The sequence below is a fragment of the Phalaenopsis equestris genome, unplaced genomic scaffold (genome assembly GCF_001263595.1).
Source record: "Phalaenopsis equestris unplaced genomic scaffold, ASM126359v1 Scaffold000402, whole genome shotgun sequence".
NCBI classification, from domain to species: domain Eukaryota; kingdom Viridiplantae; phylum Streptophyta; class Magnoliopsida; order Asparagales; family Orchidaceae; genus Phalaenopsis; species Phalaenopsis equestris.
In genome coordinates, this window is record NW_018164844.1 from 1,747,222 (window position 1) to 1,773,749 (window position 26,528).

Genomic DNA, 26,528 nt, shown 5'->3' on the forward strand with positions numbered 1-26,528 from the left:
CATCCTTGGCGACATAATTAAGATTTAGGATAGAAGAGGTGAAAGGGTGTGTAAGCGTGATGTAGGGTGGGAAAGAAAAATTTTGGGTGGAGAAAGGTTAAGTATGAGTGGATGCTAGAAACCCTAAAATAGGACTAGGACTAGAACTAGGCTAGCTTTGATAAAAAATGACACGGGAATTAACCCCAAACAATAACGAAAATGCAACATTTATTATGAAAATCAGATAGAGAATACAACAAAAGTTGCTTGAAACTAGAAAATAGCAAAAGATACAACACAAACTCAACTAGGGCTTAGGTCAACGGTGGTGGTGTTACGGTTTAAGAGAAATAGCAAGTATAGAGGGTTGGATGGTCAGAAGGAAAGAATGAAAGGTAATGATTGGTTGTCGACTAGCTGGAAGGTGGGCAACGGGCGGGTGCGGTAAGGTAGCTGAAGCAGAGAGGAAGCTAGCAGAGTGTTGAAAGGGTTGGGGAGGTTCACGGCAGCAAGGAAGATGGCTGGAAGAGATTAGCAGCAAGGTTTGAGGTGGGGTAGCTGCAGCAAACACAGCGCAAAAAAGGGAAGGTTGTGGGCTACAGAAAACGGTAAATAAACACCTCAGGATGAGTTACAACTAGAGTAACTTCTCATCTTTGGATACAGTCCTAAAAGAGAGAATTGGAAAAGCCAACAGCTATCCCAGCAGAAAACATATCAAAAATACTACCCTAAACATACAAAATAGCTTATAAATACTATTGGGTAACTAAGAGAGAGGGTCCCACTCCTATTTGAGTGGAAACCCTATTCCCTAGGATTGGTCGACCCTTTCCCCCTCCAAGCTTAACCGGTTCAGCCTCCAAGAATTTTTGTTCGTTTCAGACCAGGAGATGCATCATGTTAGATCCTCTCTCTTTTTGTTACATCTCACAAGATTGAATTTAGTACCTTTCTGTGTGTCAAGTTTCAAATCAGCTCTTTGGTGGAAAATAGCAACCAAGGTTCGTCTTCCTCACATAGCTTCTCATTCTACTCTTAAGATATATGAGAGCCTCCACCCTGTAATTCCTTCACAAAACCACATGAAATTGAGAGACTCATTTATTACTATTATTGTGTTGGATTTGTAGGAAGTCTTTATTTTTAGTATATTCTATTAATGGTATTTTCTATTTCTATACGCTAGAATTATTAATATGTCATAATTATTATTTCCTTCGATTATGGGGAGTTATGGTTAATCTGATAACTTTCCTAATTTAGGAGTCATCACCCTCTATTTATCTCGTGGTTGTTTTTTAAGAAATTGAAGAGGAATAATTTGTTTCCCCTCCCAAAAAATACATTGTATCAGAGACCATCTTTGCCTTCGAAACGGCGACCCAATCCATTGAAATCGTTCATAGCTGTTGTGTAGCTCCTGCCCCTCTCGGGTTCACCAATACCATGATCTTTGTGACTGCTTTCCTTACATTTCTAATTAGATCCCGCTGGTAAGGCAATGCCTGGATCGTGGCATTCATAAACCCCTCGTGATACAGTCATGATCAGAGTCTGATGGGAAGTAACCGACTGGATCATCGTCTTAAGAGACCCAACTTCACACGAAGTTTATTGTCATACAGTGGCGTCGAAGCCTCACAAACCAAACTTATATTTGAATTAGGGTGTGTTTCTCTTTTCTCTCGCGACAGTCATTATATGTGTGTTGCTCTTCTACGATTCTAAGTATGTCATACAAAACAGCAATTAAGACAAGAATTCAAATAAATTCTACCACATCGATCGGTTCGAGAAATCTAAAACCACCTCACCTCACCTTACCCTATAATTAGGGCTGTCAAAATGGCTCATTGTTCATGGGCAACTCATGTTCAGCTTATTAAGTAGCTCTCGTTTAATTCATTTGTTAAGAAAACAAACCAAACACGAACAATTTTTTTCGCTCCATATATAAACAAGTCGAACACAAACAAAGCATTGTTTGTTCGTGTCCAACTCATTTTGGATCGAAATAATTATATATATATATATATGGCAGAATATCTCGATGGAGTCTTCTCCCAAGCTTGGCTCTGCTAGGCGAACCCTAGCGACTGTTACGGCATCCTTTCCTCGGGTTTGTCCTGTTGTGCTGCCCGTATTCCTTCGTCGTCGTCCCGTTTGAAAGGTTTGTTTATCCGCAGTCTTTCCTTGTCGTCGATTGGAAGGTCCTCTTTCCTCGCCGCAGTCTTTCATCCCCGTTTGAAAGGATTATTTCCTTCGTCGTCCGCGCCGCATTGAAGGACGTCTCCTGTGCTCAGGCTATTTCCTAGGGCTTGAGCAGAAAGCTCTGCACTTCGCACATCCGCCCTCTGCTCGACTTGAAGGGATTGCAGTTGATCCCCTTTCGGATTTCACTCTTCCGTCCACTGCAATTTCGTTGTTCTTTCGCCGCGCCTCCCTCTTTTGGTGATGGCTTCGGACAGATCGTATGCTACTGCCCTTGTAGGTGACCACACATCAGGTACTCCTAAATCGTGTTTTTACCTCCTTCGCTAGAGTTGGCGGAGGACATCAGAAAACCTAGAATGAAGAATGGGAAGTCTGTCATCTTTTTACAGAAGCTGAATGCAATCAACTTACTTCCTCTTGTCGTCTGAATTTAGTTAGAAAATTTTTTTATGGTCATCCCAAATTAGAACTAATTCGTAAGGAATTTGAGCTTATGCATCTTGCAGGGGAGTGAAAAATTGGACTTTTAGATGGAAGTCACGTCCTATTCAACTTAAAAATGAAAAGAATTATACGTGTTTATTTGGTATAAGAGTAACATGGATTGATAATAGAGCAATGAATATCTTGAAATGGACGGTGGATTTTTAACCCACAAACGTAACCACCAATAATTCTGGTCTGGATTCGCCTCCATGGCCTGAAATTTCACTATTTTGCTCAAAAAGTGTTGTACTCTATTACCTTAGCCTATGGTAAGCCACTCAAAATGAACATTTCTAATTTTAATCTTTCTCGTTCATCTGAAGCCAAAGTACTTGTTCAAATTGACATTACTTTAATCGCTTCTGAGAAAATTTAGTTAGGCACACAACATTATATATATTTGCAAAAGGTTGTGATTGAGTTTTTCCCTTCGTACAGTTTGAACTGTCGTATGTTCAGTCACTCCAGTTCTCAATGTCATCATCTATACCTCCATTTCCGACCAAAGAAGCAAAGTGATATGCCAGAGGAAGTGATTCCCCCTCCTGATCTACTCCAAATTATTGACACTATTGATTATCAAAAGGATACCCTAAAGATGTCACTATCCTCACAGGTAATATGTCAATCATTCAACCTTCACACAATGCTCACGATGTAGGTTCGGCGGAAGTTTCACCTGCCCTAGAACCTATCACTAATGTAATGGATGACAATATTTCTATTGTTTTTCTACCGCCTCATCACGTCGAGCAAGATTTTAACGTTACTCAGACACAAGCGGTGCAACAGCCTACACTTGTCTGACCACCTTTGGACCAATTCACTAATCAGATGAGTCAATACTCGGATGAAGAATGAAAGTTTTACACATCCAGGAGAAAGAAGAAGAACGGAGACCTACTTGAGCTCCGGAATCTAATGGATAATACTTTGTTTACTTCGAGTAATGGTACGCACTTCACCAATTTGTTAGCTGACTCCCTTCCGAGAAAAAGAGGCAGAGGCACAACTAAATTGGGTCGTCCCTAGCTTTTTGCGTGCTTTGATAGTTTTGATTTTTTTATCATATATGTATCTTTTCTTTTTCTTTTTTTTTGCATTTTGTGTGTTATACCGTGTGGGTTGAGTGTTTTCTTTTGGGCCCACTCATACAACCTATCTGTATCTTTTTCTCTTTAATATATTAGAGATTGGGCTTTTAATATATATATATATATATATATATATATAATAACTATTATTTTAAATAATTTATTTGACAACAAGACAAAAAAGATTTAGAATCAATTAAAATTATTATTCAAAAAAATAGAATAAAAGATATTAAACTTTATTTAAATGGATATTTTATTATTAAATAATAATATTTGAATCTCGCCCCTACCCTTAACATCATACGACTACGTGACTAAGGTTGTCACAACAACTAGTTCGCAAACAGCTCATGTTCGGCTCGCTAAGCAAATGAGTCGAACATTAACAAATTTTTTGGGCTCGATATACAGATTAGTCGAACACAAACAGTGATATTTTATAACGAGTCGAACACAAGCTGAGCCTAAGCTCGCTTGAGCTCGATTTGTTTACACCCCTACTAAAAACTCTCACAATTATAAAACTTAATGGACACAACTACCTCGAGTGGACTCAATCTATAAAATTGGCTATCGAAGAGAGAGGCAATATTGGATATTTAACTGAAGAAATTTCAAACTCTGAAGCTAGTGATCCGAATCTAAAAAAATGACAGTCTGAAAATTCTCTAATGATTGCATGGCTCATCAAATTCATGGAACCTACCATAGGAAAGTCTCATCTACTCCATTACTCGACATATAAGGGAGGCATTTCGAGATCTTTGTTCAAACTTGAAGAATCCTTCGCAAATTTTTGATTTGAAAACTCAATTTCGGAAATCCATAAACTTGAAAATCATTGGTCGTTGTCGCTTTGTTAGGTGTTATTCATAACTTTTCACATGATTAATAACTGAATCTAGCTCTACCGATCACATGACCAGTTGCTCTAAATTAGTTTTCATCAGACATTGTGCAGGCAAAAAAAGCTCAAAATTGTTGATGGTTTCTTTCAATAATTGTCAAGGTAGGAACTGTCAAACTCTCCTGCTTAATCCTTTGTGATGTTCTCCATGTTCTTAATACATTGTGTAACTTGTTATTCATTAGTAAAATTATTGTTGATCATCAATGTCAAGCTAACTTTTATTCTTCTTGCTGTAAATTTCAGGAATTGACCATGAAGAGTATGATTGGCAATGCAAAGAAAAAGATGAACTATATTATTTTAACAATGGTATCAACTTAATTTAACTATGTAAAAAATTGGGTTTTTTTTATGTTATTAAAGACAACAAAATTTTGCTATGACGTTGTAGATTAAGTCATAATAGTTTTCGATAACAAAAATCTTGTTTCCCAAATTATTTTGGAATAAAAATCTATTTTTGTTTCAATGTGAAAATTGTTAGTTTGTTAAATAACATCGTTCATAATTTTCTCCGTAAATAGACAAAGTAACTACATAATTTACTCTGATTCATAACAATATTTGGGATCCTTGTAAAAACTTTGAACATTCTAGGGAAAAATGGTTTGACTTTCACTGATAATTACAATATGTGAAGTTAAGTTTATTTAATGAAAGAAAAATCTAAAATGAATAAAATTTTAAAAAAAATTTACACCATGGTACACACAATTTTACAAAAGCATTCAAATATTACAAAGTGACAATGGCCAAGAGTATTTCAAAAATACTTTGGGTCAAATCTATCATGTAAATGAAATAATTCATCAAACCTCTACTGTCTACACACCACAACAAAATAGCGCGACTGAAATTAAAAACACTTATTGGATGTAGCTCTAGCATTGATATTTACCAATCAGGTATCAAAATATCTTTGAGGTGAAGTCATTCGTACTGTTACATTTCTCAAAAATAGAATACTTAATAAGGTTTTAAATTTTGAAATTTTTTTTAATGTTTTTCAAAAAATTTATTTCAAAGTAACGGCTCTCATCTTCTCTGACACTAAAGATATTTTGGTGTCTTGTTTTTGTTCGCATTAAAAATTAAGGAAAATTTGAATCCTGAGACAAAAAATGTGTTTGTTGGTTATGCATTCAACTGCCAAGATGGGTCTTGTGACCATTAAAATTGATATGGAGCAGGCTTATGGAAAGATGAGCTGGACCACTCGTTGGGTTGTTAGAGGCTTGGAGATGCCCGGAGATCTTCACTAAATGGGCTTTGTGTTGTGTGGAACACCTGAAATTCTCTTTACTTGTCAATGTGAGGTTGACTCCTTGGATCAATGCCAAATGCGGTTTCAGGCAAGGATGCCCATTATCTATCTCAAAGGGTACATCATATTGGCATTTCCCTTACTAGTGGATCCCCCTTGGTCTCTCATTTACTGTACATTGATGATTCTCGGAGGATAACTTGAGTGATGCCAAGAACCTTATGGATATTTTGTGAGAATATCGCGATTCGACCGGTTAAAAAAAAAAAATAATACGGCTAAGTCGGTTATTCCTTTTAGTAAAGCCACATCTGCTTGGAAAAAGCGGAAGATTTTGCGATGGTTGAAATTTAATAAAGCAGATTAGATTGAATATCTCGGTATCAAATTAGCTCTGAGGAAGCTTCACAAAGCAAATTTCTCACATCTTCTCCAAAAAACAGCTGCTACCATTAACGCTTGGGGGAATAGACATCTTTCCCTTGCAGGAAGGGCTACTTGGATCAACTCGTTTTTATTAGCTACGCCGATGTACCTCTACACAGATACTGAAGTGCCAAGCAGTGTCTTAAATGAAATTGAAAAGCAATGCAGGCAATTCCTTTGGAGAAAAATTCAAAATCAGCAAGGCATTCATTATATTGCACGGAACACTCTTTTGCTTATCCCAGCAGCTCGGGGGATTGGAAATCTTGGTGTGGCCCACTTTGTGCACGGCTGGCCTGGATTTATTTACATGACAAGGGTTCCTTGCTCTACAAATGTCTGGAAATTAAGTATGGGCAGCACTTGGATATCATGGAATATAAATGGAGTATCTCAATTATGTGAAAGATTTTATGCGAGCAGACCAATTTCCTCCGGCCAATTAAAAGATGGCAATTTGCGAATGGGTCCAGTATTGATGCTAGCAACCATGCGTGGATCACAGATACACCCATCCATAAATGGCCATGCCCAGTTTACATTGATAAGCTTTAAGGTATGAAAGTCTCCGCACAGATAACGAAAGGCAAATGGAACAATCAGGGTCTTTGTGAAGTTTTCAATATAGACTTGGTGAACAAAATCCTCCAAACCAGAATTTACAATGAAAATACGGATGACACCATGGAGCTCAATCGGAGATTCTCTGGGAGAACCATAACCGTGCTTGCTCATGCTGCTACTTTCACGCAACCTGAAAGCACGCTGGAGTGAATTGGGAAGCTGGGTTTGCACCCAAGGGAGTGTTTCTTTTTTCTGGTGGAGGCCAACTCACGATGCCATCCTGACCCGGGCTTGGCTAGCTAGGAGGGGCATCACCAATGAGATGGAGTGTCCCTGGGGCTGCCAGGAGACTGAAGACATAAATCATATTTCAACTAACTGCTTAATGTTTTGCAGGATTAAAGAACTCATGGGCGGATGGGGTGGTATCACAATACCAAAATGTACAAACTTGTCATGTGGTTCCTTCACACCACCAATACCCGGAATTTGGGGCAAGCACGATGTTTTCTACATTGTTCACCAATGCTGGAGAGCCCACAGTGCCAAAACTCATGGTCCGGCACATGGTACACCTACAATTCTCACATCCGCCATTTTGGAAGCTCTCACAATACCGTACCTTTCCATTCCAGGAGCGCTGTGTTGCTGGCTGATCCTCTGTGTCAGTTCATTCAGCTTTCTACCGCCCCCCCCCCCCCCCCCCCCCCAACTGAAAGTCGACGTCGATAGGACCCTCCTTTCCTTTGGGGTTACTACACGGGTGTGGTTTTTGGTGATGAGTGGGGCATTGGGATTTGTGCGGCTGGTACTTGGTTCGACGATTGGGATGGCTCCCATGTGAAGTTACATGCTATCCAAGCTTTGCAGAATTTATGTGAGCCACTGATGTTCAAAAATAAGGGTATTATTATTGAAAGCGAATACGCTAAGATCATCAAGTTTTGGAGCTCAGCAATGCAAAGTCTTGGAAACACCAACCACAAGATGCTAGACTTAGCCTTTTGGTTGAACTTTAGACAAGTTTTATTTTTGCATACATCAAGTTAAACTATAGGGCCGCTCATTTTTGTGCAGAGCGTGCTCTTAGTGGTTCGTTTATTTTGTTGCATGTAGATAGTGAAAGAGAACACTCCTCAAAACCTGTTAATGATAGGGGTCACTTTTGCAAATCATGGATGCATACATGCATAGTTTTGTATCTTTTTTGTTTTTAACGCAAAAGCATAATTCATGGAAATGATGCATATGAGATAAACCATTTCAAACCAAGGACTTAGGATCTTTGAGGTATTTCCTTGGCATGAAGGTTGCTCAATCAAAGAAAGTAATTAATTTCTCCCAACAAAATATGTTCTTAATCTTATCAAGGAAATTGGGACAAGTGGTATAGACCTGCAAACACTCCAATTGATCTCAAATAAAAAATAGGAGATGGGAAGGAAGGTGATCTAGTGAATACAGTTAGGTATCAAAAATTGGTAAGAAAGTTGATATACTTATACATACACGGGCAGATGTTACTTTGTTGCGAGGTTGATAAGTCAATTTATGTATTCACCCTATGAAAAATAGCTTGAAGCAGTTAATAGAATTTTTAGATATTTAAAAGGTACACCAACAAAAAATTAATTTTTTCTGAAGAAAACATAAAAGAGTATAGAGGCATATACTGATGTAGATTGGACAAGCTCAGTTATTGGCAGGAGATTAACTTCTAGATATTGCAACTAAGTGTGAAGAAACTTAGTTACATGGTGAAGAAACAGAATGTGGTTGCAAGAGTAGTGCTGACGAAAATATAAATCTATAGCTAATAAAGTATGTGAGATGTTATGGTTGAAATGAAATCGTGAAGTGTTGCAGATCCCGATAAGAATGTCAATGAAGTTATATTGTGACAATAAAGCAATTATAAACAGTGCAGCATGCTCGTGCAAAGCATGTAAAGATTGGTAGAGACTTTACAAAAGAAAAATTGATTGCAGAGCTATTTGTATAACATTTATCCCAACTACTCAACAAATAGCAGATACCTTCACCACCAAAGGACTATACAGGCAAGTTGGGCATGATAGATATCTATGCTCCAATTTGAGCGGAGTGAGGGCGAGGGGGAGGGGGGGCGGGATTTTTAGGAAGTTTTTAGTTTTAGTATTTTAAATTATTAGTACTTTCTAGTTTTAGAGGTTAGAATTATGGGTATGTCATAACTCTCGTTTCCTTCTATTACTATGTTGAGTTGTGGTTAATCTTACTACTTTCCTAATGTTAGAGTCAACCTGCTCTAATTATCTTATAATCATTTTCTAAGAAAGTGAAGAGGAATAATTATTTTTCCCTCCCAAAAAATACACTTTAATTATTTATAATCAACATGATTTGATATCAAAGACAAAATCAATAAACCCTATCACAAATTCATCATCCTTACATATTATATTCCCATCTTACACAAAAAAAAATCAATCCAACCCCATTTCTAAATACTTACCCACAAAATACACCCACCAACCTACACAAATAAAAATTAAAAAAAGAAGCCCCCATATCTGTTTTACAAAGCCACAAAAGCCCCTAATTATAACCCAGGCCAAAATCCTTCAAGATCAAATCAAGCTAGGATATCAAAGGCATGCAGCAAGATCAAATGGATTTAATGGAAAGAGCGGAAACAACAGCCAAATTCACAGTGTGAATCTCACATCTGCGACAATATCGATTCATGAAAGTTCGATTGTGTTTTGCGATAAAACTTCATCTATATTAAGCTAGAGTATTTTAGCTCTTCAAGCAATATACTTGAGTTTGCAAGGAAATCCAGCTAGAAAAACAATCTCACTTAAAAATGAGATACATAACTTCCTATTAAAAAATTTGCATATAATAATTATATGAGCCACAATACTAACAAAAGAATTTTGCATGTCTATGCTATGTATCCTAAAAAGCCTTATTGATCTTATTAACCTAGTACATGTTCTATTCTTGATCATGAGCACTTTTTAAATGAACTTTGAGTCTATAACAAACGACATTTTCTAAGAAAAACAGTATTGACCAACACAAATGTGCCACAAAGTAATGGCATTCAACTTGATCAAACACAATAACAATGACGGATAGCACATGGAACATTACAAACAATCAATTTGACAAACCATAACCGTAACAAAATGTACTCAACTACCAGCTATTTTCCAAAGAAAACAACCAAGGCCAATGGGTTTAAAATGTCTAAAATGGACAAGAACAGTTCAAAAATTCACCCAGGCATAAGATGAACTAAAATTAGAAATGCAAAAAAGACGGGAATTTTTTCAAGAAAGAATTTACATGCAATGCTATCATAAATGCATGAATAGAAAATATTTATTTATTTTTTTACATGGAATACAAACCAATGGGCTGCCCATAGTTTCCCTTATCCAACTCCTCTAACCATAATAAATAATAATAATAATAATAATAATGAGAGGAAGTTTGATACTTCATGTGAAGGAACTGTTTTATTTTATTTCTTGATTTCTTGACTTATATTCATAAAAAAAACCATGGGGAGAGAGTAAAACTATGCCCATAGTTCAATGTTTTTTTTTACAATTAATGATTTAAAAGAAAACTATAATTTAAAACTGCAACTATCCAGATGAAAATAAGAATTTATAATTCATCATTACTAACATTAAAGCCGTTTTGGTGGAATTTTGAAAAGGATTGTCCATCTATATTAGTATAGCAAATCTACGTCATTTGGTTGCTTGATTTTCTTTATCAACTCACCTTTCTGGACTTGATTATGCAAAAACCATGGGAAGAGAGTAAAACTATGCCAATAGTTCAATGGTTTTTTTTACAATTAATGATTTAAAAGAAAACTACAATTTAAAACTGCAACTATCCAGATGAAAATAAGAATTTATAATTCATCACTACTAACTTTAAAACCGTTTTGGTTGAATTTTGAAAAGGATTATCCATCTATATTAGTATAGAAAATCTACGTCATTTGGTTGCTTTTGATTTTTCTTTATCATCTCAGCTTTCTGGACTTGATCATATATTTCAATCATCATCACTTCTGATGCATAGAAAGTATCATTTTCATATCTTACCCCATATAATACTAGTCATTAGCTTGATCTACATGATTAACAAAAGATATTCACAATATTTGATTGTTGATTGCAATAAAAATAAGTCTACAACTGATGCGAACAAAATACGTGAAATGCAAACCAAATGAAAAGACAATGGTACATCTGAATCCCATGAGGTTTCCTAAAGTAGCTTTTAAGAGATTAAATGCAAGACAGGAATGACTTCAGATACTTATAAATTAAAAATTTTGACAAATTGTGATATTAATCAAGTCTTGTATATATTTAACTTGACTTCATTTCATGAATTGTTTAAAAATAATTTAGATTGATCTCTTTCTATTTCCTCGTTATAAATTCACACCAAGCACTTTAGTAAAATATCCATTCATTTTGTTCCGAAAGCAATTCTAAAAGAGAAAGATGTTTTCATTGTTGATAGGACTTATTAGAGGTACTCAAGTATATTGTGCATTACAATGATGGGCATACTTACAACACAACTAAGCCATGATTTTCTTGATTTGTTAAAGCCAAATTTTTACAAACTGAAAAAATGATGCAAATTTAGAAGTATACATTGAATTGCATTCCTTGTTCGATTATTTATCATTCCCTATGGAGCACATCAAGGTCTTCAATCTAGTCAGTAATCTGGAAGGTTACTACCTCTAGGCTATGTCTCAGTTGTCACAAAATTGGTGAGCAGGCATAAATGTTGTAGTCAAATCCCCGCTAACAGCCAATGGTCACTTACTAGATAGTCATTGATTGCTTGTTTCATAATTGTTGAATGCGTCTTATATTTATCCTTTGCTGATTGGTTTCGACTTATATGATGTTTTACAACATTTAAATTGTGACAATTTCACTTTTGTTATTGGTACTGATTTACTGCCTGTGGTTCTCCAGTGTTTTATTTTTCTTATAGGTTGTTGTTAGATATGCTGCGATATGTCCGCCCTATACTGTATCAGATGCAAGTTGGCTTCCTTCCATATGTGATTTGTATATTGTAACGAGGTTCAGAAAACTACTGATTGATGAAATATATACTTGCAACTATAGTGGGAAATCGGGCTAGTGACTCCTTGTAAATTCAAAATTTCCTTATCTTAAAATTTTGAGATTTTTTAGGACAACAAATTACAGATCTAATTTTGATTATAAATAAGAATCTTCTCTAATCATATAAAAATCATTCAATGGTAATAAAATTCCAATTTTTTTCTCAAAATTGCATGTGCTAGTTTGATGTGAAGTATTCAAAATGCAATACAAATCTAATAATAACTTTTGAACAAAAGCTTTCGCCTTTAGCATAGAAAGAAATGGATGGTTGTTATACTCGTTCTTTTTCATCTAACCAATTCGTAATTGAATTAGTATGTGAATGAGAATTGGTCAAGTATGTTATAATCAAGTTTCTTTCAAGTGGTGTGAATCTTAATCATCACATTGTTTGCTTGATCTCAGATTTTTGCAAAATTCTAATTTTGTAAGATCATTAAATAATCATTTGGAAGGAGTTTTATATATATTCTGATTTCCATTAAAAGAGAAAGCTTTTACGTACCTAAGAGTTGGTGAACTTCAAATTTTGACTTTTTTGTGTTTTCTTATGCATCATAAAAACGGGAACCAAAGATGTCCTCCATCACTTGGAGACTTGGGACTAGTAAAATTCAAAATTTGCATTCAATTCACGATTTTTTGCAAAATTCACATCAGGGCCTATGCTCGCATCTAAAAACCCAATATAATTGGCAAATTTTAAAAAAATGATTAACAAATTACAAGGTTAAAAGCATTGATAGTAAAATAAGTGCATGTTTCCAGGAATAAAGTTACCACTGCATTAGTCCTCCCTGAACCGACATTCAATGCTGCATAGTATGTATCTTCTCCGGATTCCAATGCAACATTTTCAGGCACCTATTAAGAAAACAAAATGGAAGATCAGACATACAATTACAAGACCAGTGCACTCAAGTTTCCCTTAGTGCACTCAAGTTTCCCTTCTCGCTGGTGTGGCAAACAAGCTATACTCACAAAAAATGCAATGATACTAGTTTGTGGAGCAGATATATAGTGCTTTTCGAAAACGCATTTTGAAAACGCTCGCGGTGCGGCAGTTTATTTCAATAATTTCATGAAACGCAGACTGAGGCCCGTGTTTCTTCGGTTGGCTTATTACAAAACTATGTGGTATTTTCCTCCTCTCTCGCGTCTCTACCCTAACTCCTCACCCAAATCGCGACGCTGGCCCTAGGTAACTCCTCTCCTACTCCCCTTTCTCCTCTCTCGCACCTCTACCCTGGGAAATTCATCTCCTCTGCGTAGCTCTCCTTACTCCTCTCTCATGCCTCTTCTCTGGGTACTTGCTCATCCTCTCTCCTGGTGGGAAAACGGCTTCACTGCTTTCTTGGTTGGTTCCCCTAATTCTCTGTTGCCCTCTGGTAACTTCTACCATCTCTTTTGTTATTATGCATATTGTTTTTTGCAGTTTGTAACTTCGAGCTAGTTGTTTTTAAGTTGTGGTTATGCTCTATGGAAAATTATGAATATGTGCTTTCAAATGGGGGTAATGTCCGGTTGCATTTTTTCCTTTTTGTGAATTTTGGTTCTTTGTGATCGTTGTTGTTTTGGCCCTTTGGTTTTGGCCCTTAGCTCTTTGAAATTTTGGCCCTTTGATCTTTGTTGTTTTGGTAATGCTCTATTTAATTTTGATTGTTTGTGAATATGTTTGTGGTTTGTAGCTTTTCTCTATGAAGGAATTGAAGCATTCAACTTTCTGGTGATGATGTTTGCGGTTTATGGCTTTTCTCTATGGAGGAATTAAAGTTTACATTATTCTGGTGATGATGTCTGCTGTTTTTGGCTTTACTTTGTGGAGGAATTGAAGTATGTGGGTGGCTATTGGTGTTTGGCGGCCAATGTCTATGTGAGTGACTATTGGTGTTTTGCGGCCATTCTCTTTGATGGGTTGCTATTAGTGGTTTGTGGCCTATGTGGGTTGCTATGTGGTGGTTTGGTTTGTTGGCGTGGTGCTTGTGGTAATATGTAGATGGGAGTGGTGGTTGTGGTAGTGTTGATGGTGTGGTGGTTGGGGCTTGTTGGTGTGGTGTGGTGTGGTGGTGTTTTGGGTTGGTTATGGTTGTTGTGGGAAGGTTGGTTGTGGTTGTGGTTGTGGTTGTGGTGGTGGTGGTGGTGGTGGTGATGGTGTGTTGGGTGGGTTGTGGTAGTGTTGTTGTGGTGGTGTTGGTGTGTGTAGATGTGAGAGGTGATGGTGGTGTGTTGGGTTGGTTGTAGTGGTTGTAGTAGTGTTGTTGTGGTGGTGTTGGTGTGTGTAGATGGGAGTGGTGGTGGTGTGTTCATGGTGTGGTGGAAGTGGCTTGGTGTTAATGATGTGGGGGTGGTGATGCGTTGGTGTTGATGATGAAGGGGTGGCTTTGTGTTGATGGTGTGGTATGTGTAGATGGGAGTGGTGGAAGTGTGTTGATGGTGTGGTGTGTGTAGTGGGAGTGGTGGAAGTGTGTTGGGTTGGTTGTAGTGGTTGTGGAAGTGTGTAGATGGTGTGGTGGTGATGGTGAGTTGGGTTGGTTGTGGTGGTTGTGGTGGTGGTTGTGGTGGTGATGTTATGTGTGTAGATGGGAGTAGTGGTGATAGCGTGTTGGGTTGGTTGTGGTGGTTGTGGTAGTGTTGTTGTGGTGGTGCGTGTGTAGATGAGAGTGGTGGCGGTGGTGTATTGTTAGTGTGGTGATAGTGTTGTTGGTGGTGTTGGAGCGGTGTTGAATTATCTATTTTATTATGTTACCTTTTCAAATGTGGGTTTTTAAAACTTTACTTTCTCTGTTTCATGAAAAAAAAATTTACTGAATGTCACAAATTTATATTTCTTATCTCTAATCATGCTAGTATCATGATGGTTAAGAAAAAAGAAATTGGTTCGTCTGTCACGAGATTAAGTTAATATTTTGTGATCTCTACCTTAAAGAAATGGATTTGGGAAATAGACCAATCATCTATTTTAACAACGAGGGCTGGCAGAATATAATAACAAAGTCAAGTAAAGCATAAGAAGGGAATATGATAGAATGCAATTGAAAAAAAAAGTAAGATCAATTAAAAAAGAACTGGAAAATATAGAAAGAGTTAGAAGCGAGGAACCACGGACTTGGGCTGAGATCCGATAAAGCGAATCATCGATGCTTCGAAGAAATGATGGGCTAAGAGATTGGAGATGAGAATTTATGAAACATCATGTCAATCACCATTTATATTTCTTACAGTTACATCAACATATCAATTATTCATTAATTTGTGGTCGTGTCAAATGTCAAAAAAATTAAATTTAACGGCATTGACCCTGAGCTTGAAGAAAAGTTGGATCATATGTATGGTTGAGTCATGGCCATGGGAAATCATGCATAGACCCCAAGCGAGAGAGGGTTAGTTGTTTCATGCACCAATGGCCCTAACACATCACAAGCAACTTCAATTCAGTAAAACATGACCTATTACTTGTTCTCTATGAAGTTGCTTGAAGACCCGATAAAGAGAGAGTTCTTTATGTCGATGACCCCTGATAGTAGGCTCAATTACTTGTGTTATTTCCATGACAACCGAAATGCATGAATTTAATTTTATTTGTTGAACACTTTATTTTTTTTCTGGAGGGGACATGTTATATGCTTTAATTTTATTTGTTGGATACATTTTTGCTTCAATATGCTCTAACTAATTTGGAGTTATTTATACGTGGTAGCTGCATAAACAATGAATGCATGAATAGAGAAAGATGTAGAAGAAGAATTTCAGTTGTGTTATGCTTAATGTATGAGTACTACAATTCATATATTGCTCGCTCTCCTTGCACGACATCTCAATACATTGGTGATAAGTGAGTTGGGGAGTTACTTGCAGATCACCCAACAAGATTTAGCAAAATGTCTGAATGACTCGGCCCGTATTCAACGATCTATTGGAAAAACTGTATCAAAATCATGAACTTCATGACTCCTCCAGGATTACTTCCAGAGATGTGTTAGCAATAAACCTCTAAAATTTATCACGGAATGAATCTATGAGAGGAATCATGGAGCAATTTTAGTACTCATCTGAAACGTTCAACAGACATTTTTCAATTGGGTTGAATGCTCAGGTCAGTTTATCATTAGAAATCATCAAACCCGAGGACCCAACATTTAAAAGAACCCCCATACAAATCTCATAAGACATGTTATGTTCTACGTCATATTTTAAGGTAAATCAATATTTTCATACTTACGTGAACTTAATTGAGCAAAGCAATTCAAGTGCTTTTGTTAAGTGCTTTAGAATTGCATTGAAGCGATTGATGAATCACATGTGAATGCAGGTGTGTCGAATAGCATAATGATCGCATTCATCGGGTGATGTGATACACAAATACGAAATGATGTGGTTGTATGTGACTTTAACATGTGCTTCACTTTTGTCATCCATTTAGCAAACAAGTGCAGATTGTGGTCGATACAACGGTTCTCTACAAATATATTCGACGGCAACCTTCAAGCAGTAACATTGACTTCAATAGGGCAGATGAAGATCATTCACATGTCCCTGTTCAAACATATAAATATCGCCTCGGACAAGCTATATCATAAACAAAAAGTGATTTGCCTGTGTCTTGTACGAAGGATGGGGAGGGTCCAGAGAAAATGAGAGAAATGAGAAAGCGAATCACAGATGTCATTGTTAGTGGTTGAAAAAATGTTGTATGTTTCTTTATTAGTTTATTTCTTTATTATTAGTTTATTTCCAATGTGTTTTGAAAACAATTTTTGTTAATCATAATGATTATTTAAGAAATGTGCATTTTGAATCTCAATCTTAGGGACCTTTTATTTTCAGTTATTTTCCATGAATTTTTTCCCACTTGGATAGCTGATGAGACAACTGGTATAATATGTATGGTAAATTTTTATTGCATGTTTTATTTTTGTTTTGGAGATCTATGATACGAAATTCGACCTTATGAGTTCTTTTAAATGGCCTATATGTTGTCATTGGTTCTTGACACGTGTGAAATCCTAATTAAGGCAACCAAGTTCCTCTCCTTTTCAGTCCCTATAAGGTTCATTTGGATGAATTTTTTGGGTGATATGAATATCTGACAAATACAAGCATGGTATTATATGGTTTAAAGGCAACCAATAACCCATATTTTTCAAGGTTTATTGTCTTCTTGTAGTGACAGATTCGTTGATTTATACTCTATTCTTTGGAACCTCACAATTTCATAAAACTTGAGTTGAGTTAAGTATTTTTACTATTCTTTATTACTAATGTTGCAGCTAAGGTTTTGTACTTTGTGGTTTTATTGTCTTCATAAGGTCGAATTTCTTATCCAAAAGAACCTTATACCTCACAGTTATTTTTTATTTACTTAAAGCTCGAGGACTTCCGATACCTCCATAGTATTGTACTGTTATTGTAGACTACAACATTTCATGCTTACTTTGCGACCGCTACATGGCAATGGAAGATAATTTTACAGATGTCCAAGAAAAATGACATAAAACTTTAACTTATTTAGGTGGTCAAATCGGTTCAATGATTTCACAGCCGATAGTGATCAGACGTGCAGAGTTTCTTCTGAGAAAAGATTATCTCGAGACATTAAGCAACTGCAATTTTTTAAATAATATTATCCTATTATTAATTGTTATTTTAAAAGTCTTTTTTTTTATTTTGATCGTTGTGTTGCTTACTATTTTATTTTTGTAACATTTAAACTGGATATTTGTTTTTACGTATGAAATGTGCTAGAGGGATTGGTTCTTTTATAAACAACACAATAGTACAGGGGCATAAAGGTCATTTTTTCAGAAATAACTGCAGGACAGCTGCAGCAAAACTGCAAAAACAACAAATAGATAACCAACTTCTCCATAGCAACTTCTACGCAACAGTTTCTTGGCACAACTGCTGCGCAGTTGCCGGCACTAAAAGAAAGTTGGGGGAGTTGCCCGTAGGAAGCTGTCGGTCACCGGAATCGAAATCACGTCGCCCGTTTCGGAATGACGTTTAATTTACATATAGATTTAAATTTAGAAAAATATGAAAATCAAACTGGCCTTATATTTTTCATAGTTTAAATGAAAGAGCGTTTTACCTCAAATCCTGTATCTATCCCGAAGGATAAACACAAGACTTGAGTGTGAGGCTCGATCAAATAAACTAAGAAGGATATGACATCCGTTTGGTTTGCGAAACTGTTTTGTTTGCCGACAAATTCTCTTATTTAATATGAAAAATTAAATAGGGTTTATTTTAGGCTGGGTTCGGAAATTCGGAAAAGCTTCCTATAAGGGCAAGCTCTTATAGTTAATTACATCTTAAACAATCGTAGTCACCTGAGAATATTTTCAATAAAAATCAGAAAATATTATCTTCAAAAAGGTCAAAAGAATAAGACTTTTCAACGAAATCGGATAAAGATGTGTGCCAAGGAGAATGGTTCAAATTTGGAACATTTATTGTAGAATATAAAGGAGAAAGAACTAAGAGATGTCACAGATCCGGAGGAGAACCTCGGTGCTTCCCAGTCTACCCTATGGTTTGGCTTCAGTTTTGAGGAGAAATTATTCAAGTGTTTCATTCTGCCAAATTTATTTAATTAGGGCTTACATTCGTATGAAACAATCACACAAACAGCCTGAAAGATACAAGGATTTAGGTCGTGACGAACGACAACCTCGAAATCCTAAAACGAGTTAGGGCTTAGATTGCACAGTAGAACTGTACAAATGTATAACGAAAAGTTGAGGATTTATGTTGCACTAGACAAACAACCTCGAAATCCTATGAATTGTTGTTTAATTCTATGGAATGATTTAGCTGGGGAAGACATGTTCTGCTGTTGAAGATGGTTGTGTTGTCCACCGCGCTAGTTCCAAATTTTCTAGGGTGTCAGGTTATGATGTCAAATCAAGCGGCCCTATGGTTATAGTTCTTTAAACATTCTAGGGGAACATGTTGAAATTGTACAGTGTATAAAATGGCAATAGAGTATGTAGCACAAGACAAGCAGTAGAGTATGCAGTAAAGAGAACAGTACATCATGCGGTGTAAAGAAAAAGTTGATGGTATAGCAGGAAAGTGATTTCAAGAAAGTAACATGCTGTAAACATAAATCAAACCTGCATACATGGGGGATCCGTTGTTCCTTAGATGTAGCTGATGCAACAGGTACAAATAACAAAAATTGAGGAAAAAAATTGAAAAAATTGAGGAAACAAGCTGAAATGCAATATATAAACGAGAGCAAGGAAGAAAAGAAACGTCACCCAGAAAACTTGAGAAAAGACGGTAAACGACCCACGATGAAAAACTCGGGAAAAATTAACGAATAATCCATGAAGAAAAGCTCGAGAAAATCGACGGGTAACAATTCAAATAAAATCATCAAAAAATCTCGGGAAAATCCCGGAGAAAAGACCACAAGTGCTCTGTCGAAAAATTTCAATAAAACATATGAAAAAGTCTGAAAAGATGGGATCGCAAGCATTCGGGTCAGGGCTAGGCTCAAATATATGTTTGTACTCGAGGGTCGTCGAAGGCTACTCGGTCACCCGGATGTATAAAACCCGCCACTCAACTAGAAGGGTGTCCTATCGAACTTAACTTAGGAGGGTACTCCTTAGCCCAAACAGGTAATCAACAGGTGGACAACCAATATTTAAAATATATTTAAAATTTATATTTTTAGTATGCACATAGATTTCAAGCATACAAAAGTGGGTTGTATCAATTTTGTTTGTAGCAAAAAATATATATATATTTGTTTGAAAAAGGTGTATCCGTTCTTATCAAATTTGTTTTTATTAGTTTTGAAAAAGTGTAGTTGTCCACGAGTCGATCACACTGTCGGGCATAGAACTACCAACAACCTAAGAAGATACGGGTCAACTCCCGCTAGTCTTATGTCGGTGAATGATATTACATCCTACGTTTCAGCGGGTCCGTGGGGGTGTCCCGATGTCGTAGGATGGAATATCATTTCGCTCTACCACCTCTGTGCCTTTGTCATCACCGCCCTAGGCCCCAAAACAAAACTGACCTACTTGCGATCTTGTTTGATAGTTTCACGTATAGCAAAAGGCTATACATGGACACTTAGGTATCGCACATAGGTATCGAACATAAGCACCAAAAATCAAATCAAGAAACAAGGAAAAAAAACAAAAATGGGGTGAGAGAGAGGAGGCACTGATCCACCTAAAGCACCGAAAAGACGGAGAATGAATCAGCCCTCAAAACTCGGAATGAAAAGACCTGAAAAGGTAGGGCCCAGGGTCCTTGAATCAACCCGAAAGGATACCATTTGCTCGTTCTTTTAGAACTGGATCGACCCGAGGAGGGTGTCCCTTCCAATTCTTGTTTCGAACAAATCGGAACAAGCCCGAACTAATACGACGGTCACCCACAAATGACCTCCTAACGCCGGTGTCCAAACCCCAAAAATATCTTCTTATGAAATCAATTCATATCAGCTAAATGCTCTCCCAAAATAATAAAAAAAAAACTTGGAAATCTTCCAAACTCCACAAATCGAACAAAAGAAAAGTGAACCAGGGAAAGCCACCACTTGCACTTCCCAAACTTATGCCACAATTAAAATTTTCCAACTCCCAAATTAATCAATAGCCTCAGATATCAAATAAACATAGAGACTTCCAATAAAGCCACATAAACGCTCACGACCAGGGTCAATAGAGAAGAGGAAGCAGCCACCAAGGCTCACGACTAAGTCCACCAACTGAATAAGGCACTCACGGCTAAGGCAAGAAACAGGGTCAAAAGAGGCTCACGGCCAAGGCAACCCAAGGCACAGGAAAGGCTCACAGTCAAGGCAAGAAACAGGGCCAAAAGAGGGTAGAGGGTCACGGGTAAGGCCAACAAAAGCACAACCGAGTTCCAAACTAGCTCACGGATAGGAGCCAGAACAAACCAAACCAAATTCATATAGGAAGCTCACGGCCACAGATGGCAAGCGGGAACCCAACACAACACAAATCTACGGGTGGGGGACAAAAAGGAAGCAGACCTATGCCTATTGATCTCACGGTTAGAGGGCAAAACCGAAGGCCACAAGGCCAGTGCCCACTGAACAAGGCTCACGGCCAAAGTAAGGAAAATCAGCCCAAGCACAAGAAAGGCTCGCGGCCAAGACAACCCGAATCAATTCCATGAGGCTCTTTGATATACATAAGAAAGTACAAAATATAATCATAATTTTGAAATGACAAATTTGATCCGCTGACAATCATCCAAGTAATTCGAGCCCAAGAAGAAGAACCAAATCAAATTAAACAACCCTCGATATGTCTCACGGGTAAGAGTAGGAAACAGCTCAGGATAGCCACCAAGGCTCACAAATAGAAACAACACAAAAAAACACAAGTTAGACCCTCGGGTAAGGGCCTAAGACAAGCCAAACCGAGCCCCCAGCCAGCCCTCGGGTAGAGACAAAAGCAAGCACAGGGCAGCCACCAAGACTTTCAAGTAGGGACAAGTATAAAGCCTAAACATAGGCTCTCGAGTAGGAGCTAAACCAGCAAACTGAGCCCCCAAACAAAGCCAAAACAAACCCCTCAAGGTCCATAAATGAAGTTCAAACAATTAGAACAAAGCCTTAACCAAAACCAAAAGCCAAGTCTCAACAAAGCTCAACCTCCAACCCTTCCAAAGTGAAAACCGAGCTCCAATAGAGACCAAACCCAACCTTTGAAGGCCAACAAATGAAACCATAAAGAAACCATAATAACAAAGCCACCTCATAATGAAACTGAGCACCAATAGAGGTCAAAACCCAACCATAGTAAAGGATCAAAACCCATGCCATCCAAGAGTTAAAGAATACCCATATGCCCTTGAAACGTCAAAATATGGAGCCAAAATATGTTTTAAACTGTAACAGTAGCATGAAAAATATTTTAAGCTATCAATATAATTGTTCTAAGCATGAAAGATGTTCCCTTCCCCTTCGAGGAGCCAAACCAAACTATCAAAGCAGGATATAAGACATTTCCAAGTGAAATAGATTTTCTCACAACATGTATTTCAAGTAAGGAAAAGCTACAAGGAGCCAAATCGAGCCACAGTAAAGCTCAGAACCCGGCCACAACAAAAGCTAGAAAACATCCTCATGCCTTCAAAACATCAAAACATCAAAACATAGGGCCACCACGTGTTTCGAACAAGAACAGTTGTAGAACTTTCCCAAATCAAGATGAATTTCTTCATAGCATGCATTTTTAAGCCAAAAAGGAATTTAAGATGCTAAAAACGAGTCTTCCACATGCGTGAAAGACCAAATAAATCTTCCAATGTCTCATGCTAGATACGAATAAATGAAAAGCTTCATGATACATATCCTAACATGCTTGCAAGAGAAGTTAACATTGTCTCAAAGCCATGTTTCAACCCTGCTAATTGTTTCCAATAGAAATATGCTACAATAAATAGAAACATGCCATAGCTTCACCACTTTAAGCAAGTAATCAATTCCAACTCCTAGAACATGCTCACATTTCCATTTCTATATGCTTGAGTAACAAATATTTCAAAAATAAGTGTAATATCCCCCTAGCATGCTATCCCATCCACAACACCAAGCTCAAAGGCTCGGCAGAGGGAAAAACGAAAAGAAGCAAGACACATGAGGGGGGAAGAAGGTACCTCTTTGCATCAAAAAGCAACACAGAAATTTTAAAAGCACTCCTCAACTTCAATCCTTCCTCCAACAGTAAGAGGAAGCCAACCCAAGTACAAAAAAAGTTAAAGAAGCAAGTGAGAAAAGAAAATATCAGAATTTTCTCTCCCCTAAGAGATTTTTCTGCCCACTGAAATGCTCTAAATAGAGCTTAATATAGACGGGAGAAGGAGACGGAGCGATCGAAAGATCGTAAACGGCTCGAGGAAACGAGCAGAGCAGACGCCCCATACGAGCGGCCCGAGTGAGGATGAGATCCTCGCAGGGGATAAGATCCACGGCAATGATAAGGGGATGGGTCGTCCTCGAGATGGTCTCGCGTGCAAGAGGCGAGCGCGAGAGTGAAGGTCCAACGGCACAGGAAGGACGCGGGTCAGGCGAGCGAACGAACAGAGCTAGGGCTGAGGCCCACGGGTTCGAGAAAAGCGGTGGGGAGGGCTCCTTTGCTAGTTTGCTACGTCTAGACCCTAGGCTATCAAAAAGGAGAGACTAGACCTCCGCCAAAAGTGAGGTCAACAGCAGCAGCTTTATAATAAACTGCATTTGCCCCAAACAGACCCTAAGTTTTTGACAAAGTTACACAGTATCCCCAAAAATCTCTAAAATGGCAATGAGTTAAACAACTGCCAATGCCTTTCAATCTATGAATTATTAGAACATATTACGTGTTGTATTAAAGTAAAGAAACCTCAAGGTAAAACATTTGCTTATGGAGAACGAGTAAAAAGCAATAAAAATAGCAAAACATATCGAGATCATAAGATGACAAACTTACCTAGCACTTGAGAAATTAAATATCCAAATGTTAAAAATCTGAGGTTAGTTTGATGCCAATCAATCTCATCCTACTACTAGAATTTTATAAAAATTGTCAGATGTGCACCTTACAACTAGTTCATCTAGTTCAATTGTTCCCAGTAAAACAAAGAATTCCTTCTACTTTCTCTTGAACTAACTCAGCAGGGAATGAACTGCTAGTTTGCATTCTAGTTTTGAACAAAAAAGTTGTCTATAAAATAAATTTTAAATTCAAGTACTGAACAAAATGTTGTCCATAAAACAATCTTTTTTTCTGTCCAGAATATGCAAAGTCATTGACATAACAATATGGCATCATGGCTATAAACATGAACTATTCAGCAAAAAAAATAAAGTCCTAAATAAAAAAAAGCAGAACTAAAAAAAATCATATTCAAACACAAAAATAAGTAGTTATTGTACATTGCAGGATGACTGGTGTTTTGTCTGCCATTGGGACCACTGCTGCATAAGTTCCATAAGTTTTTTTTTGCTTTCTCTGGCAAAAGTTCAACATGTATTTAAAGTTAGTTGTTGTAGAAGTAAAAGACGAAGTAAGAAAATAAAGAAAAAATATAAGGAAAATAAAAAATAGATATAAGCACACATATATGAACACAAAAAGCTTAAATGTTATATATGGAGGAAACACGATGCTTCACCTCTATAATTTCTTGTATTGTTGACAGTCACAACTACCTAGTATTTATGCATAAGGGAAGCTATAGGAGGAAAGATCCAGAGTGTCAATTTCTCGTAATCAAATCTAAATATAGCAAATTTGTAGCCACCAACAAAGAAAAGAGAAAATAAAGGAAAGTTGATTACGCACTTCTAGAAAACAAACAGATCTCAAATTTCTTTTGCATTTGGAGATTTCAGATTTTTCACGTGTAGAGATTTCAAATTTCCAGCATTAGAAACTTTCAATTTCAATACTCTCCCAGTCTCCCTTAAGCTGATGAATAGAAGGTTTCTACTCACACAGCTTGAACCTTTCAGATTTTCAACATGTACAGATTTCAAATTTTCAATATATGAAAATTTTTAAATTCAATACTCTCCCAGTCTCACTCAAGCTAATGAATTGATGGCTTTAATTAACAGCTTACAAGTAAAACCTTCAAATTTTGAGGTAGTCAATCCCTGGTTATGACATCTGCCAGTTAATCACTTCAAGGAATATAAGGGTTGCTGAATAAACTGCTGCCCATTTTTTATGTAGTGTTTGTTAGCTTAAATGAGTTCTATCTAGTCACGTGGTACCGGTAATGTTAATTGTAAGTTTGGTATTGTAACTTCATAAATCCAGCATAATTAATTTTCAGATCATCAAATATTATTTTAAATCATAGAATTTCATAGATATCTCTAGGCACAGCTTTTGACTTAACTTCAACACTTGATCTTGCAAACATTAAGTGCCGCTTCTTCAATGGTATAAGACTGCCTAGAGGAAATGTACAGTAACCAAATGTAGAACTTTTATCCATAAATAAACAAACATAGTTGGCACCTGTATAAACTTTCAAACTGAATCATTTTTATTTCCTTAGAACAAGATCACTCTTCTTAGTGAGGTCTTTAGGTAGTGAAAAATCTTATAAACTTGTTAGTGCTTCTCCTTAGAATCTTTTATGAATTGACTTACTCTAACATAGCTAACATTTAACGATATAGTTAGTGATAGGAGAGTTACTTCGATTAAAAAAAATAAATGCTTAAACGTACTTATTTTGTGATCTTTTGTCTTCAGATTAGACCTGTGAGAGGATTGGTTTTCCCCTTTCTTGAGGTGGATTTTCCTTAAATTTAGGAGAAGGTCAGGTGAAGGAGGCCATAGTGGGGTCCAGCCTTGACAAGATTGGTTTACCTAGTCCTAGGTCTTCTCCTTCAAACCTAACACTATCCAAGCCTCCTGGATCTGGAATCAACCCAGTTCTTGCCCGCAGTTTTCTGTTTTCCAGTAAGTTCAAAATTCAGTAATCTGTCAATCCAGTGTCTTCTCAACGTCCCAGACAGGGGAAGTGTTGCCTAAAACCCAGAAATCTAGTTCAGAATCCCAGCATATGGCAACGAGGGTCTTGGATTCCTACAGTGAAACAAATTCAAGAATCCCTCCAAAAAATAGACAATGGTGGACTTCTAGACATCCAAGCCCCAAGAATTGGATCGAACAAATTGTAGTTGATGCTATTTGAGGCAGCAATCATTCATTTGATCATTAGTGAATCCAAGAATTTCCAGTAATCTAACGTCCTGCTCACTTGAATACACTACAGGTTCCAAGGTATTAAAACCCTTGGTGGACTTCTGGTTAGTACGTGGATTGGATGGGACTCTCTACGTAGAATTCGCCACTGCTCCAGGGCCAGTCCTTCCCAGTAAAGGCATCTTTTGCCTTCCTAGCACCAGCCAATCCGAAATTTAGTGGTTCAGGAACAAGCCAAGTCAAGTTCTCTGTTTCTGATTTAATCTTAATTGGTGATTTTGAATTCAGTAATCTACCTTTTTTTTTTCTACCTCATTTCATAGGAGGGTGGGTTTTGGGATCTCTAAATAATCTAAAGATTGGTAACGCTAAACCTAAGATTCTCAGATTCTTGCATCAAAAACTATACACGCTATTAGGTGGTTGGGATTTGGGAAGCAGCCATTCCACTGCTATCCAGCTATTTAGAAAGATCATTCAGCTGATTTCTATAAAGTTAACCCCTGGAAGCTCTCTGGATATAAGATAAACTGCAGCTTCTTGGGTAAAGGGATTTTTACAACAACCAAACAAAGGGTCTAGAATACCATTAGGAAGTGGAGGCCAGTTGAAACCAGATTAATTGATGAAATTCATTGTCTAATATTTTCTTTGGTCTGGGTTTAGAAGTCTTATATCTTGCATATCCTTTGTTTATTAGAAAATTTGTTC

General features: G+C 37.1%; 1 protein-coding gene across 4 annotated transcripts in view; it reads right to left on the reverse strand.

Moving 5' to 3' along the window:
- The window catches only part of LOC110026799 (zinc finger CCHC domain-containing protein 8-like), a 69,152-nt gene that overhangs the window by 21,251 nt on the left and 21,373 nt on the right, over positions 1-26,528 (reverse strand). For all 4 annotated transcript variants that reach the window (XM_020727937.1, XM_020727939.1, XM_020727938.1 and 1 more), the window contains 2 exons: positions 24,029-24,104; positions 12,898-12,981 (listed from right to left, as the gene is read on the reverse strand). In XM_020727937.1, the coding sequence (XP_020583596.1) occupies positions 12,898-12,981; positions 24,029-24,104 (160 nt within the window). The remainder of the gene's footprint in view (positions 1-12,897; positions 12,982-24,028; positions 24,105-26,528) is intronic.